The following is a 14,864-nucleotide window of genomic DNA, read 5'->3' as shown; positions in this document are numbered from 1 at the left end:
CGCACTCCTATCGCACGCATAGCTACAAACACAACATTGCGTACATTCACTCAGTTACTAGAATAAACACAGCTCTTATACATCGATGTCGGCACAAAACTGGGATGGTTGGTTTCTTGTTCTATTCTGTCATAGTAATGTTAGGCAGGCATTAATGGTCATGGTGTAAGCACAATACATACATGTAAAATGTTAAAGTTGTTGCTTACAATACTAATAACACTGCTAAAATAAGCATACAGATGAGAACATGCAGGTAATGGTATAAAGGGTTGACCACTATTGGTCGACATTAACATGGGAAAATGGCCGACACATGAAAAGGACGACGTGGAACAGGTTGACATGGATTTTTGGACTGTTTTTGGTGTTGTTTTTCCATAACATGACCAGGAAGCCCAATTAGTGCACGGTGTACCCTTGCATGGCTCGCTTCTCGTGCCATGCTGCGGGCAAAGTCGTAGTCCACGTAGATGGTAAAGTGTGAAAAAGTTGAAAATCTATTTTGTTTTTTAAAAAGCCATGTTGATCTTTTCATGTTCCGACCTGTCCCGTGTCGACCATTTTAATGTGTCGACCACCAATAGTGGTTGACCTATTGACTGTCGACCTACCATCCAATTACCCAACATACATACCTTAAGAAAAGTGTTATTTAGTGAATTTGACACCTAATTGATGTAGTTAGGCATGCAGCACACTAAGCAGCCTTCCCCGCATCACTGTGAACACCATCAGCTGCCTGTGGTTGTGTAATAATTATTAGCTTGATCATTGGAACTTTTTGCTTCTGCCATTAGTACTTCCACAGTCTCTCTAGCTACTCAGCCTGTACTGTTGAAGTGTTTACAATTTCTGTATTCTGTTTTGCATATATTGCGATTACAATGCCCACGATACAGCCACTACACACCCCGCATAGCAGAAATCACAGACCCATCCCACTGACACGCCTCCACCACTCCTTTTTCTCGTCGCTAAATGTGATTGCCACTGTGTTCGCAGATACCTAGGTACGATCACATAAATCGGACTTGGCGCGTGCGCACTGTCTTCTGTTTGGTTGTGTATGCATATGCCGATAATCGCTCATTGCAAGATTATTGGCATTTGCAATTGATGCTGAATCAGGTCTTTGATCCACAGAACTGCAGAAAAATATTGGCATTGTAAAAGGTACCAAAACGTCCGTCTGCCTTTACAATGCATCACCATTGTGCTCTGGAAAATTTGACAGTTGGTGAACCCTCCCTGTGCACCTGCTGAGAGACCTGGAACATGTGACCTGCTGGGTGGTCTGGAATCTGTGACAGTTATTTGCAGCCACCCACTAAGAAGGGATTTTTCGAAATTCGACTCCTAAGGTGGTTGCAAAGGGGTAAAAGTTCCGCCCAGTTGAAACCGGGCACATCAACTAGTTGTTATTGTTATGATGATTATCATTATTATTATTATTATTATTATCATCTGTGCTTGAAGGCTATTTTTGTAATAAATGAGACCTGAGGTGTTTATTACAGAGATGGCTACAGTTTTGTGAATACACACCACCATCTTACCTTAGTCATACTCCGGATGTTGCTGTATGATATATCTATATTTGTATACACCTGTACATCCTGGTGCTGGGTAAAGACTGCAATGTGAGGAGCTGCTATAGTGACATTCCTCATGCTGTGTCCCTTTTCCTGCTTCTTTTTTCTTTTCTTTTTTTTGTATATTGATAATAAAATTCACGTTTAACACATTTAATCCGCAGTTACTATTTTAATAGTTCTGATTGTGTCTTTGTGATGCTGACCCTGCCTTTTGCATTGTACTGTTCCTGTCATGTATGCACACACTGGGGTCAGCCATCTTGTGGACTTTAAGCCGTATTCATAACAGTATATAACTGGGTATATGATCAGCTGTGTTCCTTATCTTCCTCAGGATTCCAAGTGGGTGGAAGAGAAACAGCTGCTTCTGCGGAAGAACCATGACTTGTTAGAAAAGGTATGGTGAGTCGGGTACATCTTGTTCTGTCTCTATCTGCCACCTAAGACCATTGTTATAGTATGTGGTGGTCTGTAAAGGCCTATGCACACTAAGCGATATTGGTGATCGATTCCCCTTGAGCTTCCAGGCATACTTGATGAAAGATACTGTGCATACACACAATGATTTTTCAAACTATATGAACGATATTGCTAGCATCGTCTGGGACACTAATGGTGGCTAATTTTAAATAATGGGCTGGCATTACAGAGTGGCTATTGTGATGAATATCGTTCACCACGTACACACTAAACGATATACACTTTTACATGAACGATATACAGGGCTAAGAGAATGCTTCTGTTCCATCAATCTCGTAAGTCCTGGCCTCACATTGCTGCAAAATAGAGATAAACAGGAAAGAAATGACTGGACATTTGATTAAACATGAACACAATATTTAAAGTAAATATGTTTCTCCATTGACAGGATTCTATACATTCTATTATAAAAATAAACGTACAGGTAATTGCTGCTTAAGAATTATAACATTAGCCGGGTGTAGTGAAATTGTAACAAGAAGACTTACCTGGAACACCCTATTGTCACAAGATGAGCCCATTGCTTCAAATAAACCCAGTTATTTTGTTTTAATTTTTTGTAATGATAGGAGCTGTGTTAGCATACTCTAGGCCAGTGTTTCCCAACCACGGTCCTCAAGGCACGCTAACAGTCCTGGTTTTAAGGATAACCATACCTGAGCAAAGGTGATTTAATTAGTACCTCAGTTATTTTGATTGAATCGTTTGTGCTCAAACATGGTTATCACAAAAACCTGGACTGTTGGTGTGCCTTGAGGACCGTGGTTGGGAAACACTGCTCTAGGCTGTTTTACGCCCCAAAACATCTATTCACAACGTGAGTTATGCTGCTTAGCACAGAAAACTTTCTGTAATGAAAGATTACAGATGCCTAATACGTAAGATGTAGTCCTGCAGAGGTTTGTAAAACACAGTATAGCACTGGGATTGAGAATTACTGCACCAACGGGTTTTTTTATGCCTGAGGCCTTTTTTCCGATTGGCCGCCCACTGTTCTGTCCGCAGCTGTCTGGCGCGTACAGCCAGCATGGAAGGCGTGCCTACATGCCCGCCACACTCGCATCACACTGCCCTGAGATGGATCAATCCGTGTGATTGCATGGTTGCCATCTAGAACGCCCATTTCACGGAAAGGTTGATACATCCACGGATTGGACCATCTGCTGTGTTAATATCAGTATGTGTGCGCATACACATGATATGGCGCAGTTTGTGATCCCTTTTTCAGCAGGTGCGAAATATGCAGATATCTGCAGTATGTGCGTGCACTTGGACTCTTGTCAAGACTCTGAAGCAGGCCCATTATATTAATGTTTTAATCAAATATGCACAGCACAGCTAAAATAATGACTGATCTCTCACCATATACAGTAGCTCACCTTTTCCACATAGCCCTTTGCTTTAAAGCAGGGCCTGCCCCAGATCTACAAGCACCCTTTGTGAAAAATGTTGTCATGCCACTTCCCTTTATGAAAATGAAACGCATTCATTGCCTCCACAGAAGACTGACCTGTCAGGCTCAGAGACTAGTTGTCAGGGAAGTCAGGATTTATCATAGTCGTGTAACTGTTGCCGTTGCCAGGGTTGTCGCACAGCAGGACTAGGTCCACTTCAGCTTGCAGATACAGTAGAGGAGCTCCCAGCCCCTCTCTCACCCTCAGCCGCGGCACACGGATACATCCTCAGTAACTCAGTCACCGTAGTGCATTGTGCACCTGCGTGACCTATACATCATGCTGCAACGTCTCCATTTAGGCCATGGCCCAGGCCATGTCTGAGCCACCTGGGAGAACTCCGCGGTACCCAGACCAGAAGTTAGCATTGGCTGCTGTGCTGTTAGTGGTTACTGCCAGGCTTGTTGGGCCTACAGACATTGGGCCCTGGCGGTGGCTGCACTGCGACCCCTATTAAGTAGCACCCCTATTATTATTATTATTATTATTATTATTATTATTATTAAATTTTATTTATAAGGCGCCACAAGTGTTTCGCAGCGCCGTACAAAGGACAGCACAGGGAGACAAAACTTAGCATTACAGTAAATAAATAACAGAAATAGAGTACAGGTAACATAGAGCACCACACATTCTCAAGACATAATACAGCTAAGATGTAAGTATTGATGGAGTGATCATCGTACTACTAGGGGCTGGTGGCCATAGATGGAGATGAGCCTTTACTAGCAGGGTAAAGATGGTTGCTGAGTAGGGGAGAGCTGCGAGTGAAATGTGTCGAGACGAGGGCTTAGATAACAAGAGGAAAGAGGGCCCTGCTCTGAAGAGCTAACAATCTAGCATTTGTAAGATAAAATTAATGTGTTGCATATTCAGTATTCGAGGATAATGCTGAAAACCCACCTATTTATCAAAGCGTACTCCTCCGATGCATAACCTAGTCCTGAGGCTGCTCCTCCATCCCCCTGTCTCAGGCCTTGATCATCTCTGCTTTGCCTGCATACTGCCATTAGGCTTCCTCCTGCTTGCTGGCACCTCATGCCATCTGTCTGTCGCCCCTCCTCACTAGATTGTTAGCTCTTCAGAGCAGGGCCCTCTTTCCTCTTGTTGTCTAAGCCCTCTTCTCGACACATTTCACTCAGCGACCATCTTCACCTGCTTTTTCTCCTACTGGTAAAGGCTCCTCTCTATCTATGGCCGCCAGCTCCTAGTAGTACTATGGTTACTCCCTCGCTACTTACATCTAAGCTGTATTATGTTTTGAGGGGTGTAGTATGGTATGCTGGCGGCCGGGCTCCCGGCGACCAGCATACCGGCGCCGAAATCCCGACTGCCGGCATACCGACAGCGTGGCGAGCGCAAATGAACCCCTTGCGGGCACGCCACACTATTTATTCTCCCTCCAGGGGGGTTGTGGACCCCCAAGAGGGAGAAAAAGTGTTGGTATGCCAGCTGTCGGGATTCCGGCGCCGGTATACTGTGCGCCGGGATCCCGGCAAACTGAAGACCACCCGTTTTGAGAATTGTGGTGCTCTTTGTTACCCGCACTCTATTTTTGTTATTTATTTACTGTTATCCTAAGTTTTTTTTTTCTCCCTGTGCGGTGCTTTTTATGGTGCTGCAAAACACTTGTGGCGCCCTATAAATAAAATGTAATAATAATAATAATCTCCGTAAATCGAGTTGCCCCTCAGTGGCCCATGTTTACTTCACTAGTTTCATCCATTATCCGTGCAGGTGTCAGGTGTGAAAGTACGGTCACACTGCTCCGAACAAGTGGTCTCACAGTATAATGTTGTTTCAGATCTTTAAATATGAACTGGACGAGAGCCAGCTGAAGAACGACATCCAGGATGCAAGAGACCAGAACGAACTGTTAGAATTCCGCGTTCTAGAGCTAGAAGTAAGAGATTCTCTCTGTAAACTGTCCCCCGGAGCAGAAATTACTTTTGAGTCTCTGATGAAATATATTTAATACCAAATACTCCTTAAAGCACATGGATATTTGAGAGTGGGAAGTGTGACTATAACTTGAAAGAGATGGGTTGCCTTAAATGACTGTAGTTTCAAGAGAAGTTACATATTGGCGCGCCGATGGAAAGCTGTACACTGCACTTACTGTATGTTCTAATAAAATGATTGTTCCGTGTTTTACCCATACCTACCATCTTGTGTTCTGCATGTCTAGCATGAAAATGCGCAGAATTTTGTTATCCCTGATCATTTTAATGTCTTTTTTTACATCCCTGCATGTCTAACTTACATGTGTTTTCAGACATTTCTATATTTTAAAATATTTTTTCTCATAATAAAAAAAAAAAATGCACTTGGCTTTAGTTGTTTCTCATTTATACCATTTCATTTATTGCACGTCGTTAAAGAGTGTTTCCTTGTTTGTTTTCTAATAATCCATTCTCTGATGTTACCCCGCATGAAGCCATTTGTTCCATTTCATCTTGACACTTCAAGTACTAAAATTTCCCGTACGAATGTCGATGTGTTGTATACGGCAGAGGTTCTCGCTTCGGTCTGGTACCACCATAACCAGATAATCTGTTACGTTGACCCTATTAGAGCACCAATATGAAAATCAGATCTACAGCTGAACGTTTAGAAAGCTGTGCTATATGATACATCACAATTTGACATTCTTAACATAGAGACAATGTATTATATCTAAATATAACTACATAACAGTTGACTTGGGAAGGTTATTTGGGAAGGTTGCCACTCCTGCTTGGTCTGTGTAGTTGGGTGATTTTGGCCACTGACCATCATCCACACATTGCTACTGGACAAAATCATATATCCTAACTTGGGAGCTGTGGTGGCTGGTAAGAGATATTAGACAATTGCCCCCATATGGGACCAGCTACATGTATGTGTACTGCAGTCACACCTGGAAGTCACTGAGTGACATGTTGGAGATACCATAGATGGGCACCTGGGAGTTTCTATTTAGGCTTTGATGCCACATGCAGGCAATTGCAGGTCACATTTACCTGTGTACTCCTGTATTCTGACTGTTACACTGAACTTTAGCAACCTATTCTAAATAACAATACAAATAACTATGCACTATATGCTTTTTTGTGCAAGCACCAAACATGCAGGCAAGAAGTAGTAATGACTACTCCCTCCAAGGGAGAATGTATGCTACAAGAAAATGGCTACTGCTGTCTATTTGCGAGCCAGAGAGTAGTATAGTGACCATATCTCTAATGCACTGTTGTGCCTATAATAAATGTAGGGAGGGACATTGATGGGTTAATCATCAATGGTGCCATGACCTGGGAACCATTGATGGTTAGCACCCCCCATCGATGGACATCCCTGCAGTAGTTAATGCTCTAGCTCTGTCCCCAAGCCCCACCCTGGATGTCCATCTAGGAAAGTGGGTGGATGATTTGTATTGGAATGCTGTACTAGCGCCCGACACCCCCCCCCCCCCCCCCCCCCAAAAAAAAAAAAAAAAGAAGAAGAAGAAACACAATCTGATTACTCACACGACCAGCCAAGAAATTTGCAAAAGGGTTTAGGTTTAACTGTCTAGATACTATTCACATGGAATAAAATTAGCAGAATTGCAGCATATGGATCACACAGGACGGTACTTACAGTAGGGGTGCCATCCCAGGCATGGGCTCCTTGAGGCCTTCATGAAGGAAGACAGACATAGGCGCAAACTGCTCAAAATTAGTATAACCTTGGCATTGACTGTTATGGGTAGTCACAGGGAAGGTGTTCTATCTGTAGCCATATAAATCTTTATGGTGTCATGTATTTTATCTTCCATCTGCAAACTGCAACATCAATAACTTCTCCAGGTGGATGATTCTGCACTGAAATATATTGAAAACTGTTTCTGCAGCGGGGTACACTGGTATTCCACAGGGAATAACAGCGGGGGTGTAGAGTTGGATCTTGATCCGAGGCACCAACAGGCTAAAGCTTTGACTGTTCCCAGGATGCACTGCACCGCCTCCTCTATAACCCCGCCTCCAGGCACTGGAGCTCAGTTTGTAAGTTGGTGCCTGCAGTGCAGGTCACTAACAGGTGGGGCTGCGCTAGGCAGCCCTGTAAAGAGCTTTTTAGAAGACTTAAAGGGCTGCAGCACTTTGTATGTCTTTATGACATGCTGTGCTGCGGCTCCATCACCTCCCTCAGCGGCGCTGCATACTCCCGCAGCCGGGTACTTGCAGCGGAGACGCACTGGTTTTTAGGCACACCACCGCTGCCCTCTCCAGGATCGTGTGGCTGCACGATGGGTAGGAGGTAAGAGGGTCCTCCAGGTGGGACCCGCCGGTAAATCACAATCCGGTCGCGGTCCCAGGAGACAGCTGGCGTGGACACTGTGCCACACAGGGACCCCACTATATCCACCAGGGCAGGGAGCACAGGTCTGATTTACTAAAATCCATTTACAATACGCTCCACAGTACCCGATGGTGAAGTCCAGCATAGGGGATAAGGCACTGACCTGTAGCCCCTCCCCCAGCTCCGGGCGCCATCTACTGCTGGTGTTCCTGCCCTGGAGCTACATTTCTCTCTCCCTCACTCCCTGAAGAGATTTTGGCGCCATCTTCACTTCTAGCTGGGCTGATATCCGGGACTGCAGGGCTCTGTCTCCTCTGTAAACCCGCCTGTATCATCAGCGCTGTGCATTTACAGGCACTTAAGTATTCTACATGTCATTTTAGACAGTGTTAGTTAAGAACAGGTATACTGCTATCTGAATATTTAGTACAAGTATTCAGTGATATACATCCAGTATTTACTGTGCATTGTTATATCTGTATACATACATATCTATATGTAGTGTTACTAGTCCAGTGCAGTTTTATTGTTTATCTGTAATAACTTCTGCATTGTACCTGTGACTGAGTGTGTCTGTAGCTGCTGTGTGGATTCCATTCTTGTGTATCACACGCATTGTTATCACTATATTCTGTATCCTGGGGGGCCAAGTGCGTCAGGGCCTCATATAATATATAGTGCTACTCAGGATATACTGTTTGTATTTTTCACTGTGTTTTTCAGTCACCTCACACCGCTTAAAACCTCTGTTTGTGCTCTGTATTTACTGTCACATAACACAGGGGGTTATTTGCAGGTTTTGTATTTGTCTGGCTATTGTACTATTCCGCCCTAATGCTAAATTACCTATAATGTCCGCAACACAGGGTGGGAAATCCGCAGACGCTCCTGCATCATGCAGTGCTGGCCCCACGGATTTACCTTACGGAGAAGTCTCAGCTGAGGGTTCAGGCACTGGGTGCCATGCTCCTTCAATTCAGCTCGCAGCACCTGTGGTCAATCAGGACCCACCTTGGGCAGCATTTTCAAGTATGCTGAATATGCTTGTAACACGCCTTACGCCCCCTGTGGGACCTCCTGTGCAATACAGTTGCTTCTGATGAGGAATCTACAACCCAGGTTGATGTTCATGATCTAGTGGAGGCTATCAAGTTGATTCTCCAGATTGATGATGAGATTGAGCCTCCTTGCACTTCTAAAGGTGGGTACACACTAGTAGATATATCTGCAGATCAATTGATCTGCAGATATATCTATGGACGGATCGGGCAGTGTGTTCAGCATACACACTGCCCGATCCGTCGGGGACTGACGTCATGAACTGAGCGGGCGTGTACACACGCCCGCCCAGTTCAGCTGTCAATCACCACCGGCCGCCGCAGCATGTGTACGGGCGGTACACACACAGCGACGCGCCAATATATCGGTAGATGTATTGGCCGTCGGCTGTGCTGTGCGGCCGACGCGATACATCTGTGAACGACGGAGTTCACAGACGTATCAGTGCGGCCGACAGTCCCGCGATATATCGGCCGTTCAAGAGAACGGCCGATATATCGACCAGTGTGTACGGGCCTTAAGAAACCTGCTAAGTTCAAACGCCAGAAGGTTGCTAAAGTAGTTTTACCACATTCTGATCTTTTAATTGACATACGTCAGGAATCCTGGTCGTCTCCAGGAAAGAAATTTTCCCTGTCTAAAAAGATGCTAGTTCGTTATCCTATCCCCGCGGAATTGAGTAACAAGTGGGAAACTCCACCGCCGGTGGACTCTCTCTTGTCACCCGTCTTGTGCTGTCTTCTACTCTACCTGTCACCACTGTCACCTCACTGAAGGAGCCGACAGATAAGCGTGTGGAGGGATGCCTGAAGTCTAGTTACACTCTTACCGGTGCTGCACATAGACCCACTATGGCTGCCTCTTGGACTGCAAAAGGAATTGAAGCATGGGTTCAGGCTATTGAGGATGAGCTACCTCAGGATTTTTCTGACACTGCCAGACAATATCTGTCGTATATAACCATAGCCTCTCACTATATTCAGGAGGCGACCTCTGATGCAAGCGTAATGGCGGCCAAGGCGTCTACTACTTCCATCCTGGCTTGCAGGATTCTGTGGTTAAGGTCCTGAAAGGTGGACCTGGACTCTAAAAAGACCTTGGAGGTGCTCCCTTTTAAGGGAGACACACTATTTGGGTAGGATCTGAACAAGATCGTCTGACTTGGCGACTGCCAAGACTGCGTTTCTCCCAAGTACTAATCCTTCTGCTTCGAAGGATAAGAGTACCACTTTTCATTCCTTTCTCCTACGTCCTAGAGGATGCTGGGGACACCGTAAGGACCATGGGGTATAGACGGGATCCGCAGGAGACATGGGCACACTAAAAGACTTTGAATGGGTGTGAACTGGCTCCTCCCTCTATGCCCCTCCTCCAGACCTCAGTTAGATTCTGTGCCCAGGAGTGACTGGACACGCACTAGGGGAGCTCTACTGAGTTTCTCTGGAAAATACTTTGTTAGGTTTTTTATTTTCAGGGAGACCTGCTGGCTACAGGCTCCCTGCATCGTGGGACTGAGGGGAGAGAAGTCAGACCTACTTCTTCTTAGTTCAAGGGCTCTGCTTCTTAGGCTACTGGACTCCATTAGCTCCAGAGGGTTCGATCACTTGGTGCGCCTAGCTGCTTGTTCCCGGCCCCGCGCCGTCACCCCCCTCACAGAAGCCAGAAGAAAGAAGCTAGGTGAGTATTAGTAGAACAGAAGGCTTCAGACTGCAGAAGACTTCAGTAATGGATGGGAAAGCGCAGCGGTAGCGCTGCGCTTCATGCTCCCACACACCAACGGCACTCACAGGGTGCAGGGTGCTGGGTGGGAGCGCTCTGGGCAGCAGTTACTGAGGGTCTCTTTTAACTGGCAAGAACGCATTTTTGGGCCCCGGGCACCGTGTACGATACCCCCGCCAGTATACAGCAGCGGTCGCGCTGTGCGCAATTGCTCCCACATACCAACGGGTTTACATGGGTACAGGGCGCAGGGGGGGGCGCCCTGGACAGCAATATATATTGTTTGAATAGGTATATAGTGCGTAGACACTATGGCCCTCATTCCGAGTTGTTCGCTTGGTAATTTTCTTCGCATCGCAGCGATTTTCCGCTAATTGCGCATGCGCAATGTTTGCACTGCGCCAAGTAAATTTGCTAAGAAGTTTGGTATTTTACTTATGGCATTACGAGGTTTTTTCTTCGTTGTGGTGATCGGAGTGTAATTGACAGGAAGTGGGTGTTTCTGGGCGGAAACTGGCCGTTTTATGGGTGTGTGTGAAAAAACGCTGCCGTTTCTGGAAAAACGCGGGAGTGGCTGGAGAAACGGGGGAGTGTCTGGGCGAACGCTGGGTGTGTTTGTGACGTCAAACCAGGAACGACGAGCACTGAACTGATAGCACTGGAAGAGTAAGTCTCGAGCTACTCAGAAACTGCACAGAAAAATCTTTTTGCAATATTGCGAATACTTCGTTCGCAATTCTGCTAAGCTAAGATTCACTCCCAGAGGGCGGTGGCTTAGCGTGTGTAATGCTGCGAAAAGCGGCTAGCGAGCGAACAACTCGGAATGAGGGCCATTATACGGTCCCCTGCCTGCATATAAAAGCTATATTATAATGGGGCTGAAGCGTGCCGAAAAGGGGCGGGACTTAGCCCTCACAACAGTGTTCAGTGCCATTTTCTCTCTGTCCCCGCCAAAAATGTGTACAATGCAAACGAGGGGGGGCACAGTGTGTTTAGTGTTATATTGAGGGAAATATAGCACTATTTTTTAGAAATGGCCATGTAATCATTGTTGTGCATATTTCTCTGTGTGTACCCTGTCAGATATGCCCACTATAGTCCACATGTGTCGACATGCGTGAGTGCTCTGTCACAAACATGTAGCAAAATATGTAGAAAAAGAAAAATAAGGATATGGACTTTAATCCACTCCAGCTCTAATCTAGATAATCTACTTTAAGCACATATTGATATTTATCTAGATTAGAGCTGGAGTGGATTAAAGTCCATATCCTTATTTTTCTTTTTCTACATATTTTGCTCCATCATAGGTTCATTCACAGTTTTCTGATTTGTGTAAAATTCACGCTTGGATGTGAAAAGCTGCTCTATTTATTAATTTTCAACGCAATTGGTATGTATGAAAAATTATGGGTCAACATTTTTAATGTGTATTATACCCATATAATATTGGAAATGTGTTTTCCATTATAGGTTTAAAACACAATTGCTTTCAGAAATAACATAATTTGGCTCAGTAGAATGAATAACATCTAATCATCTGCTGAATGGGTATGTATAAATATATCATTTGGACAAGATACGCCCCCCGTTTTAGTTTACAAATGATGAATATGATAAAACATCTCGAATAGCTCCATCTAGCTTGTAAGTGACGAAAACAATAAATTCCCATAATCAATGGACCAAATTTAGAGTGTAATGTGAACATAGACCAAAAAGGAAACATCATATGTTTATTATTCAGTTTTGTTATCCTACACCCCTCCTCATTCGTTTTTCCTATTGTTTAAATTTACAGATATTCCATGTGGTGAGATCTAGTACGATATCACTTTTAAGTGTTTTTATGTATCATTGAAGATACGTTAAGTTGCTTATCCATATAGTGATCCTTTGGTATGTATAAATTGTAACCGCAAAGAATATAAGTACATTGTTGATTATTAAAACGATATATTTATAAAATACTTTCTGCATTGTTTAGATTATAAGTACAACCCCTGATGAAGTCCGTAGGACGAAACGCGTTGGGTTAAGACAGCGGTGTTTTGTCTTGTCTTCGAGGAAGATCAATCATTCTGTTGCTTTGTGATTGAAATGTACTGTTATCAACATTAATATCTGTACAAAACTTTGTCGATGGTCACTGTAGACATATTGTGACACAATGTATTCTATTGTATTTTATTAAATAAATATAATCTATTTTTTATGAAATTTCAGTATAAGTGAGATATGAATTTTCATTATAAGTGATAACTTTAGATATACCAAAGGGATTCACTAGCGCCCTGGGGAAACCTCACCATTTATATATATATATATATATATATATATATATAGGATATGTGTGTGTTTGTGTATTACGTTATGTATATTCATATTATGATTTATAATGAATGCTGAAGAAACAGTATTCCTTCTCGTGCTGGCCGCTCTGTTGATAAAGCTCTAGGTCGGCCGTGATGAGTTGGTCTCCGATCCTCACAAGGAGTCCTAATGTTTATTCTTTTCCCGTCGTGGATAGAATACTGTGAAAGTCAACTCCTGGTCGATACGGGGCCCTGTCACAAAGGATCGTACACAGGAAGCGAAGTGATATTTTATTTCTATGCTTTGGAGTTATTTGCATTGCATGCACATGGGGGAGTGTTTATATTCGGAAAGGCATCCGATAGTATTACCCTAAAAAGAGAAGGGATGTTTATTATGTTGATTCTTCTCTATAACATTGCAGCAGGCTACCGTGCGAACGCAGGAGGTGTGGCCGGGGGAATGCTGAGGCTGACTCCGAGAGATATGCCTCAGTTCAGTCAGTCTCAGCGGATACTACTGGTAAATCTGACTTCGTGAGTTAGACACCTTCACAACGGTTGGGGACGCATTCTGTTGTGGGATGCAGTCATTTTAATCGGGTCGATACCGTTCTTTCTCTAACGTCCTAGTGGATGCTGGGGACTCCGTAAGGACCATGGGGATAGACGGGCTCCGCAGGAGACATGGGCACTTCAAGAAAGAATTTAGGTTCTGGTGTGCACTGGCTCCTCCCTCTATGCCCCTCCTCCAGACCTCAGTTTGATACTGTGCCCAGACGAGCTGGGTGCTTTTCAGTGAGCTCTCCTGAGTTTGCTGAGAGAAAGTATTTTGTTAGGTTTTTTATTTTCAGGGAGCTCTGCTGGCAACAGACTCCCTGCATCGTGGGACTGAGGGGGGAGAAGCAGCCCTACTCTCTGAAGCTAGGTCCTGCTTCTTAGGCTACTGGACACCATTAGCTCCAGAGGGATCGTACACAGGATCTCACCCTCGCCGTCCGATCCCAGAGCCGCGCCGCCGTCCCCCTCGCAGAGCCGGAAGACAGAAGCCGGGTGAGTATGAGAAGCAAAGAAGACTTCACAGGCGGCAGAAGACTCCGTTCTTCACTGAGGTAACGCACAGCACTGCAGCTGTGCGCCATTGCTCCCACACACCTCACATACTCCGGTCACTGTAAGGATGCAGGGCGCAGGGGGGGGCCCCCTGGGCAGCATTTGGGACCTCTTTTGGCAAAAGTTAAGCATATATACAGCTGCGCACTGTATATATGTATGAGGCCCCGCCAAAAATTGCATATTTAAGCGGGACAGAAGCCCGCCGCCGAGGGGGCGGAGCTTCTTCCTCAGCACTCACCAGCGCCATTTTTTCTCCACCGCTCCGCTGAGAAGAAGCTCCCCAGGCTCTCCCCTGCAGATACACGGTAGAAGAGGGTAAAAAGAGAGGGGGGAGGGGCACATAATTAGGCGCAAAAAACATTATATAAACAGCAGCTACTGGGTTAACATTAAGTTACTGTGTTATTCCTGGGTTGATAGCGCTGTGGTGTGTGCTGGCATACTCTCTCTCTGTCTCTCCTAAAGGCCTTGTGGGGGAACTGTCTTCAGAAAGGGCATTCCCTGTGTGTGTGGTGTGTCGGTACGCTTGTGTCGACATGTCTGATGAGGAAGGCCATGTGGAAGCAGAGCGGGAGCAAGGGAATGTGGTGTCTCCGCCGACGGCGCCGACACCTGATTGGATGGATATGTGGAAGGTTTTAAATGATAATGTTAATTCCTTGCATAAAAGGTTAGAAAAAGCTGAAGCCTCAGGACAGTCCGGGTCCCATCCCGTGCCTGATCCTATGTCGCAGAGGCCGTCAGGGTCTCAGAAGCGCCCACTATCCCAAATTGTTGACACAGATACCGACATGGATTCTGACTCC

The 14,864-nt window shown here is 45.0% G+C and overlaps 1 protein-coding gene across 11 annotated transcripts in view; it reads left to right on the top strand.

Annotated features, from left to right (window-relative positions):
- The window catches only part of JAKMIP1 (janus kinase and microtubule interacting protein 1), a 342,118-nt gene that overhangs the window by 260,170 nt on the left and 67,084 nt on the right, over nt 1–14,864 (top strand). For all 11 annotated transcript variants that reach the window (XM_063923480.1, XM_063923560.1, XM_063923546.1 and 8 more), the window contains exons 12-13: nt 1,933–1,995; nt 5,337–5,435. In XM_063923480.1, the coding sequence (XP_063779550.1) occupies nt 1,933–1,995; nt 5,337–5,435 (162 nt within the window). The remainder of the gene's footprint in view (nt 1–1,932; nt 1,996–5,336; nt 5,436–14,864) is intronic.

The sequence above is a fragment of the Pseudophryne corroboree genome, chromosome 1, assembly GCF_028390025.1.
Source record: "Pseudophryne corroboree isolate aPseCor3 chromosome 1, aPseCor3.hap2, whole genome shotgun sequence".
Taxonomy (NCBI): Eukaryota; Metazoa; Chordata; class Amphibia; order Anura; family Myobatrachidae; genus Pseudophryne; species Pseudophryne corroboree.
The sequence above is the reverse complement of the archived record's forward strand: the minus strand, read 5'-3'. Positions and strand labels throughout refer to the sequence as shown.